The sequence below is a fragment of the Epinephelus lanceolatus genome, chromosome 11, assembly GCF_041903045.1.
Source record: "Epinephelus lanceolatus isolate andai-2023 chromosome 11, ASM4190304v1, whole genome shotgun sequence".
Taxonomy (NCBI): domain Eukaryota; kingdom Metazoa; phylum Chordata; class Actinopteri; order Perciformes; family Serranidae; genus Epinephelus; species Epinephelus lanceolatus.
In genome coordinates, this window is record NC_135744.1 from 26,140,010 (window position 1) to 26,158,395 (window position 18,386).

Below are 18,386 nucleotides of genomic sequence, written 5' to 3' on the forward strand. Positions count from 1 at the left end.
CAGATCTTTTTTTATTTAAGCTTGAATAAAGTCACAAACTTAAGAGTAGAATACAGAAAACACATGAAAACATTCAGATAATACTTAACTGCATCATTTTTTTTTTTTTTTTTGGTCTTCTACAGTACACATAAGAGTGAAATAGATAACTTCTTACAAATATACTATATATATTTAAGTATCACCATCTCCACACAGATGAAGAATACATTTTCAGATAGTTTGATAAAGACATAATTGCAGCTAGAGTATACAGTACCTTGTGGGATATAGGGAATATGCCTATCAAGTGCCTATCAGTACATACAGCAACTATACAGAATATTCATAGTTTTTCTCTCCTACATTGCACAGATACAGTATATACACAATGGTCTATGAAAAATATACTATTTATACTATTACTGCTAAGACCTGGTGGTTGTGAGTACATCCTAAGAGAACCCTTTAAAATACCTGAAATGTTCTATTCATATACAGTAAAAGCTACATCTGCAAGTTTTATTTTTTATCCTACATTTATACAGTTTGGAGGATTCAAAGATATAAAATACAATCACATTTTAAATTAAATATATACAGATAGGTTGAGTGTTTTTTTTCTTTCACGTTGCTCCCTCTCATTGCTGTTTGGCATTTTATACATGCCATTTTTTAGTTTCAGTTTTTTGCCATTTTGCAAACAAGCCATATACTGTACTGTATGTTTGTGGGGGGAGAGGGCAGTGGCACTTTGTGAACAGCAGAGGGAGCCACACGTCAACTGGAAGAGGTGAAGCTAACACTGCCTGCCACAATGAACAAAAACCCAAGTGGAATATTTGGATTTTTTAAAAAATCTTTAGGTAAATATTGCCGTTATTCTAAAACAATAACATCTATAAGCGTGACAGAAGTTACCTCCACTGACATTTACTGTAAGGCTGCAGGCTGTAGGAACTGGCAGCTGCTTTGATAGATTGTTTTTCTAAGTGTGTCCTTTGATGACAGGCTCTTCCACATGCACGCCAATGCCTGATCCCCACACAACGATCATTAAAGTTTTATCTTATCTGACAGCCTTGTTGTTTACGTGCAGCTTGAAATTGTAAAGGGCAAGCAACGAGCAACGTGAAACAAAAAGAAATTGGTCATTTAGATATTCACAACCAATGCAGTGCTTGGAGATGAAATGGGATTACAAATTGAAAGTTTTGGCAACAGAGAAAAAAAAACCCCTGCAGAGCATTGAAAATGTCTTTAAGTGGTTAGTTTAACAACATGAAAACAAAAGTAAAAGAAAATATAGTAGAATAAAAATGAAATCAAGTTTCGGGACCGAGTGGCTGCGAGATAAAAGGTTCTGGGATGTCTTATTATTCTGTCCCCTGTGGACTAATTACCACAGTTTTCTCTGTAACCTTCTCCAGCCTAGTTACTGTGCCAAATTTAGGAGAAAAAAGGCACTTTTTTAAAATTGTCCCACTATTGTTAAATCAGATGTGAGGGACCGAGCGGGCACAAAGAAAAACAAAAGAATCTTTTTGAATGAGAAATTTCTGCACGCTAAAAACACAATATATTACAACAAAGCATGCATCATGCCAAAAACAAGTGATTGCCTTTATTTTGAATCTTTAAATCCTCCATAATACATAGTTTTCAAGTAAATAGGAGAAAAGAGCTATGATTAACAAATGCACATTTTGAAGGCTTAGTTTCATAGACATGTAATGTTCAAACGAAGCATTAATAATATAGGCAATGTGATATAGCTAGTCCCTGTCATCCAGCCGTCACACTATGACGCACACAAACAGCATCTGTTCAGATTTTACTGTCACACATCCAGATTCTGTTTTCAGTTTGAGCTTCTCACACACACAGTGAAGCTGCCGCTCAGATTTTTAAAGTACGACACAGCTCAACTAAGCTATAACATCTACATTATATTCACTATGACGCTTTCTCCGAACATGCAGTTATTACACTACCCTGATGAGGTGTTTTAATAAATGCCATCATCGGGTAACTACCATCCATCAGTCCAAATCAAGCATGCAGTCCTGTCTGTCTACACAGCTTTTTGTTCCTGTTGGGGAGTACTTTGTTTTTTGATGGAGCGCAAGCTATATTTTGAGTGTCCCTCGATAACAGGCTTTCTGTGTCTTCTTTTTCATCACAATGATGAGGAGACTTAGGCGCCATTTAGCCTCTCAAGGCTAAACATTGAGCCTCTTTGTGTTCTCGCTCGCTGTAGTCTGTCCTTTGGCGTAGTCCAGCTCATTTTTAAGTGTAAAAAGACATTCCTGTTCAAGTCCAGAACATTCCAACTCCTAGTCTGGCATTCATTTCCCACACTTAACCAACCTGACATTAAGATTTTCCACCACTTAATGGTTTTTTACAGATCTTTTGGATATTCGGTCATGTCGTAGCAAACATTGCCCATTACATCAAAGTTTAGTAACAATTTCCCTCGAATAGATCAGTTTTTTAATCTCATCTCGCTGTCGAATCAAATGTTGCCACAAAGTCTCATAAGCTTTGAGCACAGCTTATGCTTGTGTGGGGCCGGTTTTATAGACAACATGCACTATGCTATCACTCTGTTTCTCTATGTAGTTTCGTAGTGCAGAGACGTTCAATAAAAATAAAAATGGAAAAAAAAAAAACAGCAAAAAGATGTTGGCCACTGTCTCAGCCAGCACGTAGTCTGCCATAAAGGACATGCAGACTTAGATTCAAACTTTTAGCACTGTAATGTTCCTAAAGAAGGCTGTCGGTGGTCATTGTAAAGCGGGGCCATGCTAATCATTAGAAGTCAAATGACACAAAAAAAAACCTGTACTAGACAATGTTTGTTTTCATAAACCAAAGAAGGGTTAAAATAATTTATGGAGAAAATAACATTTCTTTTCTATGTGTGTGGGGGTTCCTAAACGATTGGGCTAGATTGCTACAGTTGTTTTTTTTGTTTTTTTTTTCTTCTCATTGCCGGGTGCTTGTGAAAATGCATCTATGTTTTTATCACTTGATCAAGTGTTTATAGTTTTGTGGTTGTGTTCATTTGCCTATTGTAGACCAAAATAGAATTTTTTTATAAGAAATGCAACAAAACATAAAAATGAATCTGACACAGTAGCTGTGATGTAAACTATCGCATGTTAAAACATGTATAAGATTGTAAGTGTTGCATCGTTCCTAAAACACATTGGTTATGTCTTCTATACACACATCTAGCGAATCAGTGTAGACCTGTTCACCTTCACATTGGACTCTATCGATAATAGTTTTGTGATAGTTTTCTTCAGATATTGGCGCTGTCTAATATTTCAAGGCTGTCCCTAAAATACTAATCCGACATTGTGACTTTGAGTACATTTAGCCATTTATACTTGAGACGGACCAAGATGTTAAGTTTGCACATATTTGTAAGTTGTTTATGAAGCCAAAAAAAAAAAGAAAGAGAATAATGATCCTTTCAGTCTCAGCAATTCAATTCAAACCCAGCTGAGGTGTTCTGATGATCTTTACGCAAATTATTACATGTTCACTGAGGGGAAAAAAAGCATCAGAGCCAGCCATCACTTCACAATGAAAATAAATTAAAAAACCAAACACGTATTTAAATATCACAACGTGGTCCAAATATTTATGAAAGTGATTACATATATTTTTGTAACAACACATCACCTGCGAGAATGTAAACCATTAGGCTTAAATTTGATGATATTTTATTACTGTGAGGTCGAATTCAAGGTGAATCTGCTGTATATTTTTCATCCTGTGTGTTCAAAATAAGAAATTTAATTACTGTAATTCGGGCGATGTTTTGTACCAGAATTTCTCACACATTGGCATTACAAATCAGAATTGAAAATGAAATGTGCCCTGATAAAAGCAGCTTAGGTTGTTTTGTTTTGTTTTTTTCATCTGGCTTTCAGGCTTTTTGCTGCCATATCTTGTATGTAGATGCTTTTTGTAAACATGCACTTGAGTTGAACTATGAGATGTGCTTATAAATATGTGTATATTTTGTTAGGCTTCCTTTTGCCTACATTAGCTTGATATTTTATTATTTCCCTAAACGAAAAAAAAAAAGACTTCTCCTATATAGTTATGAACTTGGCAGAAGTGGAGCTGTTGTAGTAAAGGTAGTTAACATCACAACTAAGCAACCCTGAAATATATGCTGCAGTAATGTGTTTTCAGTTTGTTTTTGATAATTTATGCTCCAAGTTGGTTTGTATTTTATTATTATTGTTATGAAACAAGCTTGTTTGAAATGTATTTGACTGCTGTTTTGAAAGAGGGGATACACTTTGTTTGTTTTTTTTAAATGTTATGTGCAAGGACGTTTTTATAATATGATTTGTCAAACACTGGACTGGAGTGAGTTTTCCAACATTTCCAAGTTGAGAGATGTATTTGACAGACATAACTGCACAGACGACACCCGTTAGCACAGATGCGAGCTGACAGACAAAGCACATCCTCCCAGCTGTACAGGGAAGGGTGACGAACATGGCCGCCATCCTCCTGTTCAAAATCGGAGTCATTTAGATGTAAGAAGTTATGACATTTCCTTTGTGCTGGTTAATTGCATTCATTGGGTGATGGGTTATATGTGATAGGAAGTATTTATTAGGGTTTTTCCTTCCAAATTGCTGCACAGCATCTACTGGTGACAGGTTTTTGTGTTCTTTAAAAGAAAGAGCAGCTCTCTTAAACATTCAGAAGAAGGCGTAAAGGGATACCACTTGACAGCTATCCAGTTATCAGAATCACTTGGTATGTTCTTGCTATGGTAGAGCAGATATGACAGTCTCATCAACCCAACCACCACTTCTCAAACCAGAAAAGAGATTTGCACTAGACTTATTTTGGTCTTCTTCTATCAAAAGCAATATAATTCACTCAACACATTTTTAAACCATAGTTGTCGCCCATGCTGAGTAAATGGTGATATTTGACAAGTTCTGATTTGTTTTTTTATTCAAAGGTACAGAAATTGGTCACTTTTCTAAATGCACTTCCACATATTGTTGTTTGTAGCAGGGTTTTTTTGTTTTTGTTTTTGTTTATACCCGGCAGTACCCCAGAGTATTAGTGTCCAGATTTGAGGGGCATTAAAACTGTTGTTTCCTCCTGTGATTGTTTTGGACAAATCAAGCAGCTTTGAAAGTGAGAGACGGGGATGTATGAGGGAAGGAATCATTTCGCGTGAGTCAAAATGTCGATTGTCTTCATCACACAGCTGATGACACATTTGCAGACAAACACTGAGATACCAAAAGTTAAACCCAGCTGTCCACTGTCGTGCACAACTTTCCCTTAAAAACACTCGTCTTCTCTGCATATTTGGTCACTTTGAGTGCTTTTTATTTCTGGGATGTTTAAAAAGAATGCTTTAAAGTGATTATTAGAAGAAAAAGAAAATTCCAAATGCACCTTTTTTGTCTATAAACACAGCATCATTGGCTACGTGTGTAGAGAATCTGTGTCCACCAAAATGTATCATATGTCATCCTTTTTCAACGAGGTCACTCACAGCAGCAGTAAAATTATCGACCTTGACGTCATTATTTTGTTGATGGATAAGTGTAAATTTTTGGATAATTCACAAACAGCAAAACTTCACCATTTTATCTGGATGTAGTAGCTTTCCTGTTTTCACCGCTTTGTGGTGTTGTTGAAAGATGTTGCGGTTTGTCTAAATATGTTGCGTGTTAGAGGAAGCATAAGTATGTGCCTTCTTGTAATCTCCTTGGTGAGCTTGTTATTATTGAGAAGCTGAAGCCAGCCAATTGTGTTTGCACTAAAACCAAATTGCTTTTGTGATGTAGACTATTTAAGCAAGCTTGTTGCGTCACTTTAACCGTACAGTATGCATGAGAGTGAAATTGGTAAGTCTAGGGCTAGAGCTCTCATCTGTTGACCTGTAAACCAGTGCAGCTTAGAGGATCTTGTGAATATATCTTGGCTTAGTTTCATATTCAGTTTCCAATTCCATCTCCTTACTCATCAAGTTTGTCACAGTTTCAACAGTTAAAAAAAAAGCAAAACAAAAATAGGAAAAAAAAAAAATCAAATAACACATACCATGAATACAATACAGCTTTTACTTTCACATGCCACAGTTAGAGAGTTACACAACTGCAGTAGAGATATCCATTTCTCTGAATCCATGGGAATGCATGAGTATACGAGGTCGCCTCAAGACTATTGGTCAAATTGATTTAGGTTGTTTTTTGAAAACTTGTATTTATTACATATTTTGTCGACATCTAAGAAAGGCCTACATGCTTTGAGTCTTACAAATGCACCTTATTCATGTCAGTCCATGTGGGGAAAAAAAAAAGGCTGGCAATGTAATATCTCTGATTTAGCACCTTACTACACAGCATGTTTTCACTTTATGCCAGTTTAGCTATTCTTCCATATGTATGATTTCAAAAATAAAAATCTCATATTTTGTGAAATTGTTTCATGGGATGTGCCAAAGTTTGGAGGCGATCTCCCAAGTGTTTATGCTTATCATTTTCTTTTCCTCCTCCTTCAGTTATAGCAATGGTATGTCGAAACTTTCCTATAACAGTGTGTGGAATCAATTTATCTCAGCAAACAGTATCATTACTTGCCATTTTACAATAAGCCCTGTATTTCACATATATTTACCAGTGATGTGTATTTGTTATTATAAAGAAAATAGCCGTAAAAGCTTCATTATGTTACATAATATTGTGACTTTTTTCGAAAAACTGTGAAGACTTATCTTGCATATACTTTATACAGAAGTATTAAGCCTTAATACAAAAGACTAAAAAAAGTGTGGAAGAATAAACTGATTGTTGCTAAGTAAGGATGATTTTTGTAAATGTTACCAGCACTTTTTTTGTAATTTTCACTCTCTGAGGTATTGTACAAGTTCAAGCTGTTTGTGAAGTTTGATTATGAAGGAATAAAAACTAGTACTTTCCTGTACTTCACAGAAAGTCTTGTTGCTGTTTTATTTTCTCGGCACTTCCTCCTGGCGCTTTTTTTTTCTCCTCGTGAACATGCTGGCCAGAAATATATATGCAAAAAAAAGTGTTTTAAAAGGGCAAAAGTTTGTGCGATACGGCTTCCACACATGACCTTTCACATGACTGCACTGCCAAGAAACTACAAACTGAATCCATTAATTTAGATAGATAGATAGATAGATAGATAGATAGATAGATAGACTGATTGATAATCAAATGAACGAGCTGCATTAGCTAAAATTAAGCCCATAGATAATATTAGCCTGCTGGTGTGTTGATTCCAAAATACAGTTGGAAGTGACAACAACAGGCTGGACCGTATCCCAGAATGCACTGGGCAGAAGGCAGGAAACACCCTAGACAAGCTGCCAGTCCATTACAAATCTAACAATGACTAATAAACAATCGCAGTCACACTTCGCTTCACACCTACAGGCAATTCAAGAGTGCAGTCCACTTCAATCACAAGTGTTTGGACTGTGGGAGGAAACTGACGCAGCCAACGTGTAAACTCTGCACAGAAAAGATTTTTTTCCAGGAACCAAAGAGCCTGGGTTTGTCCTGCTGTGAGGTGTCCGTCTTAACCTGTGAGCTGCTGCACAACACTACACACAGTATACGCGCGTAGCCCATAAGTAATTCTTTACACTGATTAGCCTGCTGCATGTGGAGTCTTTTCTACCAGTCAATATTAGCTCTTACTGATTGAGAGTGTGTACCACGAGATTAACCAGCCCCTAAGTGTTTATCTGTACTCTTACTCCTACAAATAAAAAATTATAATCTCCATCACGACAAAAAGACATCAAATGATAATGTACTTCAATAAAACCCATTATGCATATTGATCCAAGTCTAACTGTTTTCTGATGACAGTGGTGTGATATAAATAATCGAGGCTAAATTAATATCCTTCACTGCTGTCAGGACTTGGCATTGTCATTTTTAATATTAAATTGTTTGTGTTAATGTTACAGTTATGGCTCCTCATACTTAGGTTGTAAACACATCAGAGAACAAGGGAGACAGTGAGCTGATAAAGAAGATGTATTGTACTCTAACACTGAAGTCAGGTTGTGTCGTATTATTTGTTTGGAAAATTTATTTAGTGCAATAAATTATAAATGTTTATGAATTCAGAGTGAGCCTCCCTGGGGAAAACAATGGCTTTTTATTTTCTGATTATTCATTTTACTCCAGATTATTTCATTTTTCTTAGCTTTTATGTTCATATATATTATGGCTACAATGGCACTGTCAACATAGATGAAAAATACATGGCAGCCTAATTAACTTAATGATTTGTGATTTTGAAAACAAATATATTAACATATTTATTTGTACCTGAACTTAATCACTGTGTTTGAACCTGGTTATTAATTGGGAGCATACTGCTAAATATATGCTCTTTGAGTAATGTCTAAAAGTTTGAGGTAAGAAGACATTATCAACTGCTTTATGGCCACTTTAATAACCACACTCTGTGTTTGCTTATTCATACATGCACGTGACTGCTCTTCCTTAATGTTGTGATGATACATTACTTTATATTGGTGTGCTATTGTGCACATTTTAGGCTGCAGACAGCACTTTATAGCCTATCAAAAATTACAGACGAATGCAACACACCAACATCTCTATCATTCATACAGGAGGCAGTACTCACAGTATTTAAATGTATTATGCTACATTACTGCGTCCGGCCTCATACACTTAGGACACGTTGTCGCTTAATACTTGGTCACCATGTCCTGTCAAATCAGCTGTGGACACTCCTCATTGAGAAACACAAGAACGCGCAAAGGCTACGGGAACGTGGATGGCTCACACTTGCTTGCCACGGGCGCCCCCTGCTGACAATCTTCGATATCTCAGGCCTAGTAGGATTTAAGCCTGGAGAAACACACCTTGAAACTTCCGTCCTTAAGGTGGTGGCATGATCCCAAAAATGTTTCACGGACGTTGTCTTCTCCTTCATCCGACATTTTGGGAAAGAACAGTCTCTTACTGGACTACGAACTGTTTTGTGAGAAGAAATGTATCTGCTGTGCTCCTGTGATGCAGAGGCTGTTTGTGTAACATCAGATAACGGTACAAAGTACATATATTTAATATTGTTCTTCAAAGATTGGTTTGATTATTATATAACTGGCTGAAGGTATGACTAGTAAAGAAGTATTTATGTTGCCAAACCTTCAGGAGTCACTGCCATAGGTCACACCTTGAAACCTTATTAGTTTCAACATGTTTGAAGTCAGCCAAGGACGCCCAGCTAAGTTCATTCATGCACTGTGGTGGGTTCATACACAGCGTTTAGTACTCATAGTGACTGCTGTCAAAATAGATTACCATGCACAGCATGTAGATGTTCAGTTATTCTGTGTTGCAGGGCCAGTTTATTTCAGTCTTACAAGGCCCAGGCCCACTTTTTTTTTTTTATTAAGACCGAGATTTCAGGGCAGTATTCATTTGCATACTCTGATGTTTAGGCAACATGATGCACAGGCTATTTATAATGTTCCTGAGTGCAGTTAAAATATACATCACTTTAATAATGAATCCCTCCCTAGATTTAGTCTATAGCTCCCTGCTGTCTGCAATGAGTAACTGCACTCCTGAAAGTCATTTAGATGATGTGAAAGGCATCATAGAAACAACCAAAATCTCAACAGGTCAGCAACTAATCACAGCAAAATTAACAAGCATTAAGTACATCGTCTGACTATCAGTAGCCTGTGGAGCTCTTATCAAAGGAGCCAACGCTCAGGTGTTCTACTCTACAATCCCTGTAGTGACCACGGTCAAACCAGGAAGGCTCAGGAGGAGATAAGCGTGAGTAAATATAGCAGTTGGGTGTAATCCACTTCGTGCATTTCATTATCCAGTTGAGTGCTCATCTCATGCAGTAGAGACAGTGGAGGAGACAGTTGACATCAATGGTTTTAGTTTGTTCCCCAGAATAAATTTATTCAAGTTGGGACCATACAAACCTAGTGAATGACAGGAGGAGGTATCAGATTTCTTTAACAGGAATGACATTGGTAAAGAGGATGTGGAACGTTTAAAATCATAAAGATGCACAACGTACAGCCATCGCCCACAGCTAGGGGTGAGACACTATAGTTTGTTCCCATAAATAAGGCAGAATGCAGAGTCCATAGAAATGGAGAGTTATTACATTTAGCCAAATTGGACAGTGATGTGACAGTATGACGAATTACATAATTTTCTTCAGCTCATCGTACAACACCAGCACAAAGGCGCCACCCATGCCTCTGAGCACGTTGGACCAGGCTCCCTTGAAGAAAGCCTTGCCTCCCTCATCACGTGCGATCTTGCGCCAGCAGTCAATGGTCCCACTGTACATGATGTCGGCTGAGAGGGAAAGAAAAGAGCAGAGGTTTAATAATGTGACAAGGCATCAAAACAAAAAAAATTGTGTCTGCAGTGCATTTAGTCCATTAACCATGTATTTAAGCAACTGTTCTCAACAGTAATGTAATAACATTAGGATATATGTGCACAATTTTCAATTAATACAAATAAGCTCACCTCCTTTGCGTCCGGACTGCATCATCATACGTCTACGGACAGTGTCGAAGGGGTATGAGGTCAGGCCAGCAACAGCTGTCACAGTCTGTGCAATCATCCAGCTCACCAGGATGTGGGTGTTCTTGGGGTCTGGAAGCATACCTGTAAACACAGAAAAAAAATTACAGCTCTAGAAGATGTAGCCCATCTCCTTAATGGTTTAAGTGTATGTCAATGTAACATCAACGCACCCTTAGCTGTGTCATAGATGCCAAAGTATGCAGCCCTGTAGATGATGATGCCCTGCACTGACACATTGAAACCCTGGTACAGCCCCCTGATGCCATCAGACTTGGTGATCTTCACCAGGCAGTTTCCCAGACCGGTGAACTCTCTTTCGGCTCCAGCCTTTCCCACATCAGCGGCCAGACGGGTACGGGCGAAGTCGAGGGGGTACACGAAGCAGAGAGAGGTGGCTCCGGCGGCGCCACCAGAGGCCAGGTTACCGGCGAAGTACCTCCAGAACTGGGTGCGCTTGTCGACGCCATCAAGGAAGATCTTCTTGTACTTGTCCTTGAAGGCGAAGTTGAGGGCCTGGGTGGGGAAATATCTGATGACATTGGCAAGGTTACCTCTCCAGAAGGAAAGGAACCCCTGCTCCTTGGGGATACGGACAACGCAGTCTATGATACCCTTGTAATGCTTATCTGCCGTGATCTGCTTACTGGCATGCTGGACCTGGAAGAATGAAGAGAGAAAGAAAGACCAGTTAGGACTAAATAAGGGAAGCTAATTAACTGTTGAGCATGTGTCAATCACAAGGTCTCCTTGTTGTGACCTTGGTGCACGGTACACCTGTAAAAGTTGCTACAACGTTTACATGAAAGTGCCATTTAACAGCAGTGATAACCAGCAATCCAATGATTGCGGTTGCTACAGTGAGTCTTGATCCATCACACATTCTTTAATTAAAATCAAAACGTCGTCCAACATTAACAAAACATAGTGACACGACCAGGGGTCGGTGTAGGAATAGTTAAATACAATGTCGTCGCGCAAGTTTAACAGAAAAAGGTGTAAAACTTGTTGTCCCGGCTGTGAATGACTACCGCTGGGCCTCACTGCAGCCATCTCGCCAAACGCTAGCTAACACCCAGAGAAATTAGCCACCAGCGAGATTTCACTGTCAATTAAAGCTAAAATTTAACAGCCATGTTGTCTTCTTTCAATCGCCTATGAAATGGTAGGGTTGTTAATAAAAGGACTTTGCTGCAGTCTAACTGTACACAATGTCCCACTATCACAACTAGCGTTTGTCCTTTGTTAGCTACGCCGGCTAAGGTTAACGTGTGAAGCTAATGCTAGCAGCCGGGCTCGTGTAGGTCATTTCCCATCCCATGATGACCTTAAATCCTTGAACTCGTCAATCTGAAGACTTTCGTTAATTCTGTATTACCACGTTACTGAGCTATGTTTAAGTTTGAGTCTGGGGATAGGTGACAACAACCGGCGTTCATAAGTGGTTAACTTTATCCAACGGCAGTTAGCAAGAACACACAGAAGCTAGCCGGCTAACGTTAGGGAGCCTTCCGGAGTTTTACCTGAAGGAGAAGCTTCACTCTCTCGATTGGGGCGACGGCTGTTTTAGAGATGGCCGCGGAGATGCCACCAGCCAGGAAATCCTTAGCGAATGAAATTGCCTGCTCATTCATGTTGCGATGTTCTTGATGTGTCTTTCAGGTAACCAGTACACTCGATATATCCCCACTGCCCTCTACGGCTGATGGCCTAAACCGACGAAATGGCCGATTGTGTAGCCGCGTTGCGGATTTATTCGACACAGTGGCTCGCGATAGAACACGAGAACTGCGATTGAGGATATTGGCCAATCCGTCAACGTCACGCGGCTCTCTGCCAATTAAACTGTCCAGAGAGTGATGTCGTCACTTCTCGTAAATTTCTCTGCCCTCGGCGAGTAAATCCTGATATTACAAAATACGTGAAGTAACTAAATTTAGATGGAAAAGCTAATGAGTTACTACGTGGACTTGTTCTTATTTGGCTTTATGCTCACGGTCACGCCCACAGACCAATGAAAACAGAGGCCTGGACTTTGCACAGAGCAAAGTCACAGGGTCGTACAGGGCTTTCAAGGACTTCACTGAGACATATAGGGCCTATATCATAGTCTAATTACTGTTATCTTATATTAGGCTGCCCTCACTCAATGTGACCACCATTAGATAAATTAAATTATACTGCATGGTTGCTTTTCAGTGACGTGTATTTCTCTGAATTAACATGTTTATATAACATAACCTATTAACTATTCACAGGTTTGCTGTCCCAGCTGCTTGGATGTTGTTCAAGTTACACCTGAGTACATTTTGTGCTGCCCAAACCCTAGATTTGAGTCAGTGTTAGTTTAATTTAATGTTTGATTTCTGATTCAGAAATGCTTTAAAGTAACGTACTGTCAGGTGTCTGCACCTGCTCTGCTGACTCCACATGAGTTCACCTGTTGACATGCAAGGTATTGGAGGTTTTAGGCAAAAGCTGGTTTGTTTTATTGGGTGTCACAGAGGGCGACAAGTGCTGCATAATACTAAATATTTCAAAATAAAAGTCACGTTCTGTGTGACTTTTCTTTGCTGTTTCAGCTGCTTGGACGTTTTTCAAGTCATACTTGAGTATATTTTGTGCTGCAACCTCTAGGTTTTAGTCTGTCAGTTTAATTTAGTGTTTGATTTATTTTTAAGAAATGTTCTTGAGTGTCTGCACCTGCTCTTTTGGCCCCACATGAGCTCACCTGTTGACATTCAAGATGTTAGAGGTGTCTGGCAAAAGCTGGTTTGTTTTACTGGGTGTCGCAGAGGGCGACAAGTGCTGCATAACACTTGAACTTTCAAAATAAAAGTCACATTCATTCAGTTTGTTTAGGATTGATCAAAGTTGTGCACTAGAGGGCGGCAAGAGACTTGATGTCTGTTTCTTTATGTAGCTGATGGACATAACCTGAAGACCTACTGCATGCAGAGGGACATATGTTACAGATAAGCTTAAGAAAGATCCTAGAGTAACATTAATTGAATTTATTTATAATAATAAAAAAGAAAGGAATGATGGACTATTTTAAAGTGACAAATAGTGACTATTTAAAAGAGTATAGTATTTATTTTTTCTATCTATCTATCTATCTATCTATCTATCTATCTACTAGGCCTATGTGCTATTTCCATGACCCACAAGGCCAGTCAGGCTTGACATATGGCTTACTTTCTGTTGCACTCAAGGTCTCAGTGTCGTGACAATATGCTCTGTGGGATCATATGTTCCTGTGACAGTTTAAAACCTACTTACCTTTTATGTCAAGCTTCACCAAACAACTGAACTGGAAACCAAATATGTTACTCATTAAATGCCAGCTGTTGAATATATGTACCGGTAGTTGTCCTCAGGGCCTTGTTTATAGTTTATTACACCAACCCGTGTTTAGTGTGACCACATAAACCTCAGATAAGACTGTTGTGATTAAAACACTGGCTGAACAGTAAACACCTTTATCTCACAGTAATAAGCCAATGCTCACATTATTGGATATTTGATTCTGTGTAACTTACTGTAACCTCTGCTTGTCTTATCGAATGCACAGGGTTGACCACATGGAGGAGCTGCTGTGATGCCATGCAGTCAGTGTCAAGCCTCCTCTGAGAAATCCTGTCATACACCAACTACTGAAAAGAATATTCAACTCACTCATTCTGTAATGTTTTGTTTTAGCAAAAGCAGATACTTTAGTTTGAGTGCGGTGAAGTGCTACCATGGTTACTGTTGATATTAGTGCCTTATTACGTGCCTGGCTTTGTTGTTCTCTTGGTTGGCTGTGCATTTTAATGATAGTCTCTGTCCACTTGTATTTCTTACTGCCACTTGAGCATCCAGCTGAACAGGAGGTGTAAATTAATCCACTAATCCTCTGCCGTCTTTTAATTACAGGGAGGGCAACAGGTCAATGGCAAGCACTTTTTGCACAATTGCAAAATAAATTGCGGTTTTGTTTTCATTCAGTGAGAGGAAGTGGTGGGTATATTTAATCACATTTTGAGTGCAGTATTTTTTACTTTAAACTGAGCGATTTCATAAAAAAATGCTTCAAAACACATCTATAAATAACTTCAAAGTGAAAAATCATTGCTGAGTGACTCTTATGAAAAGTAGATATGATCTGCAATCAGTCTGATTTGTTTCTTAACCAAAACCTTCAGATGTTGAAAGCATATGTTGAAAGCTGCTGTGTGATCAAACTAAATGTAGTTTTGTGTTTGCACCCTTGTAGGGAATAATACAGAATATGGAAGCCTTACAGTATCTGTACATGCACAGACACAAACTGCACAATGACACAGTTTGTTTGGATAAACAAAAGAAACAAAAGGATTCCTGTGTGTTACAGGTGAGTACACAACTGCCTGTCATCCCCTCTGAATAAACCCTATCCACCCACAGGTCAGCTGCGGCTGTGGAACAAGTACAGATTTCACAGTCCCAGTCCTGCTGTAAGCTGATAGGAGTGAAAAAGGCTGTGGGGATGCAGACTGGTCTCAAGGCCGGGGAGGGAACATATTTAATTTAACATTTAAGCTCACCTCAGCTACACATAAAGGCACCTGTGAGGGGGGGGAACGAGCCAATATTTATAACCAAAAACATGGTCCAATGAGATAGATCCAAATGTAAACAGACAGGCTGCTTTCTCAGCTCATAATGCAGCTCAGTTTGGGTACAAAACCCATTTTAATAAGTTCAGTGTGAAGGTCAAAGCCATTACTATTCATTGAAAGGAGATTTGCTTTGAACACAGGCAGCCTTTAAAACCATTAAAGCACAATAAAACAAAAACAGCTCGGTTAATTAAGCGGATTAGTGAGTGATAATTCCGTTGCTATGCTACAAATGTTTAACCTCCCTGAACATAATTGACTTTTTAATAGTATACACCTTGTGTTGTCCATCATGTTGATGCCTGAACTAATGGCTGCAACAACCCAGCTGTTCTCCCACAGGAAACATTTTAACACCCCATGGGCATATTCAGTCTTTTCAGGGGCCAATCACATTACGGCTCCAACAGAGATGCGCCATCCAGTCTAAGCGCACTGATCTCAACTCTGGCTGGACAACTGTGGAGCTGCGACGCAACCACGCGCAACTCCAAATGCGACACAACTCGCACTCGGAGGCTGTGGTCTGACTGGGACTGATTGCTGACCAGCTGCGGAGAAACTTTTTGGATATTTCTTTGAGATTTAGAGATCAATAAAACTGGGATCCGCCAAATAAATGGGACAACAAAAATCGCGAGAACTTGAATCGCTCCAGTTGCGCGCACGGTTCAGTGTTTAGCCAACTTTGCGCGGCAGCCCATCCGATCTGCCTCAGTCCGTGCGGGCGCAGCAGCAGCAGAGGAGGAGGCTGGATGTGGCAGGAGACGGGTCACTGAGCTGCAGCGAGCCGGGTGCGAGTTTCCCCAGTCCACAACTCTCCAATGTCACCGGACAGGATGCTGATCATTGGACTTCTGCTCAATGTCTTCTCTCACGGTAAACAGCACGTTTCTTATTTCTAACAGCTGCTATGTGTGTGTGCCACCGTGGAGACTGTGTCATTTATTTAGTCTGGGGAGTCTGGTGGGGATCTGTTGTGTGGGGCTCAGTGTGTGTGCTCCCCTTTGCAAGATATATTGTCTTCCAGAACTTGACCACTAATGCACGCATATAATCCAGTTTTATTTTTCCATGCATGTCTGGTAAATAACAACAATTACAGACTGTAAGGAAGCCCCCAGCCCAGAAGCACAGGATAGCGCTGGATTTCAGTTTGTATTGCTGGAGATAGCATTTCAGTATTACCTAAATTCACCAAATAACTCAATCATAAAGTAGCAACTTTTGTAAATATATAGCTCAGCCTATATATTCTGATAAAAGACAGCTGGCTTGATATTGCAAAAGCAAAAAGGGGAACGACTGGGTGTCTAAGCATGAGACAGAGATTTACTATTCCAGGTTTGAGTGAAACTTTTGACCCTCAAAAAACCATTAAGGAGGTCCATAAAATCAGGTCCCTGTTCAGTGTAGCAGCAGCAGCAGCCTTAGATTTCTACATCTGGATGACATCATGGGTTCAGGTCTGTTATTTCTGCCTTGGACTTGCTCCAAAAGGAGCTGTTCATCTTCCTAAATATTGATTGGAATGTCCCAGATCATGGAAATTTCACACATGAATTGTTACATTAAATAATGTTCTCCTTTACGTAAAAGCATTTTGGCTGGCACATCTGTAAATCATTGACATATACATTAGTTGCGCATTGGAAGTTGATATATTGATGGAGGATTAAATATGAAAGCCAAAACTTCATAGTGGACCAGTTTGTAGTTTCACTGATTTATAGGTTTTTTCTTTGCTGGTGTACAAATAGGCAGAAGATTGTGATATTTTACATTACAGATGAATTTTAATTCCTCTACTACAGCACACTCTCTCTCTCTCTCTCTCTCTCTCTCTCTCTCTCTCTCTCTCTCTCACACACACACACACACACACACAAACTCCTGCAAAATGAGTTATGATCATTAAAGTCAATAATGTGACTGTGGCTGGATAAGAAATCTCACAGTGGGGCATAAAGCTTGTTGTTCTGGGATTATTAATATTGATTTATGTTATTTCTTTCATGTGATTATCTACAGGTCATGCATGTTGATAAGCTGTTAACATATGAAATAGTCTTCAAACGAAACACAGCATCTCCCCTGTGGTCTTCACGGCAGAAATACAATGCAAATACAGTAATTGTTGGGATTATTCCAGTAGTACAGGAGGTGCGGGCTTCACTGCGTTCAGGGAAATTCAGATAGTGTCAGGTGCAGCTGCCCATTAGAGATTAGTATCATGAAGTGATGAATGCTTTCTTGTGAATGTCAAGCCTCTCAGGCACCCAGTTTATCATCCGGTGTGTCAAACCCACCTGCCAGGCACTTGGGTGGAATCGCACCAAGAAAAGCAGTTGCTTTCAAGCGCTGTTTAATTGAGATCTGACTCATTACAGGTGCAAATTAAACCTGATGCTGAATTCTGCCATTATACCTGATTGCAATATTGGGATTTGAATTTTGTTTAATTGACGTCATTAAAGAAAGGTGAAATTTGAGCTGCACTCCCCAGACTTTAATCTAGTAAATCTGTTTTAAAGCTGCTTTGTTCCTACGCAGCAGTTTTGGTTAGTGTAATGGATTTTCCCTCGGTATCGTATAAATAGCTCCTCTGAACTGTATTCTGTTTCATTCAATGTTATTTTTACCTTGTAATATGTCTGGCCATGTGCAACTCTGTGACCTAAACAATGGCAGAGGGAACTTTAGAGGTAGACAACAGCCTTCCCGAAATGTCCGTCACCACTGACGCTCCACAGAGCTCAGGGCCAACCAGCGCTGTCATTAATGTGTCTTCACAGGATTGCAGAGAGGAGAATTGCACCTGCTTGTATAGATTACAGATTTTCAGGCTCCCCATGACTTTATACTGTGGAACTGAGAAAACAAAGGAAGGATCCTGTGTGTAGAATATATTTCTTTATAATTTATGTACTGTTATTTCTTATGTGTCACTGATTTGACCTAATACTCAAATGACATACTCTGTACTGGCTATGTTTATTGACTGCATGCGTTGTTGCATTCATCCATGTCTTATTCCAAATTGATAACAGTGGAATGGCAATGCATGTCACAAATAATGCATGAGATTACTTTGACTGTGGCCGTGCACCTTTGTTAGATAAATCAA

General features: G+C 39.3%; 2 protein-coding genes across 2 annotated transcripts in view; one reads left to right on the forward strand and one right to left on the reverse strand.

Annotated features, from left to right (window-relative positions):
* Positions 1-9,947: 9,947 nt before the first annotated feature.
* Positions 9,948-12,357, reverse strand: LOC117268805 (ADP/ATP translocase 3). The gene is made up of 4 exons (XM_033645506.2): positions 12,140-12,357; positions 10,790-11,276; positions 10,560-10,700; positions 9,948-10,382 (listed from the first exon to the last, which is right to left on the reverse strand). The coding sequence occupies exons 1-4, from the start codon at positions 12,248-12,250 to the stop codon at positions 10,225-10,227; spliced, it is 897 nt and encodes a 298-aa protein (XP_033501397.1). The 5' UTR covers positions 12,251-12,357; the 3' UTR covers positions 9,948-10,224.
* A 3,310-nt stretch (positions 12,358-15,667) lies between these two features.
* Positions 15,668-18,386, forward strand: part of LOC117262323 (GDNF family receptor alpha-4-like) — a 30,084-nt gene continuing 27,365 nt past the window's right edge. The window contains exon 1 of the mRNA XM_033635223.2: positions 15,668-16,138. Within this exon, the coding sequence (XP_033491114.1) occupies positions 16,084-16,138 (55 nt within the window). The 5' untranslated portion in view covers positions 15,668-16,083. The remainder of the gene's footprint in view (positions 16,139-18,386) is intronic.

Coding starts and splice junctions, on each gene's coding strand:
- LOC117268805 (XM_033645506.2), bottom strand. CDS start 12,250: ATGAATGAGCAGGCAATTTCATTCGCTAAGGATTTCCTGGCTGGTGGC. Junction 10,701..10,789: donor CATCTATGACACAGCTAAGG/GTGCGTTGATGT, acceptor CTGTGTTTACAG/GTATGCTTCCAGACCCCAAG. Junction 10,383..10,559: donor GCAGTCCGGACGCAAAGGAG/GTGAGCTTATTT, acceptor TTTCCCTCTCAG/CCGACATCATGTACAGTGGG.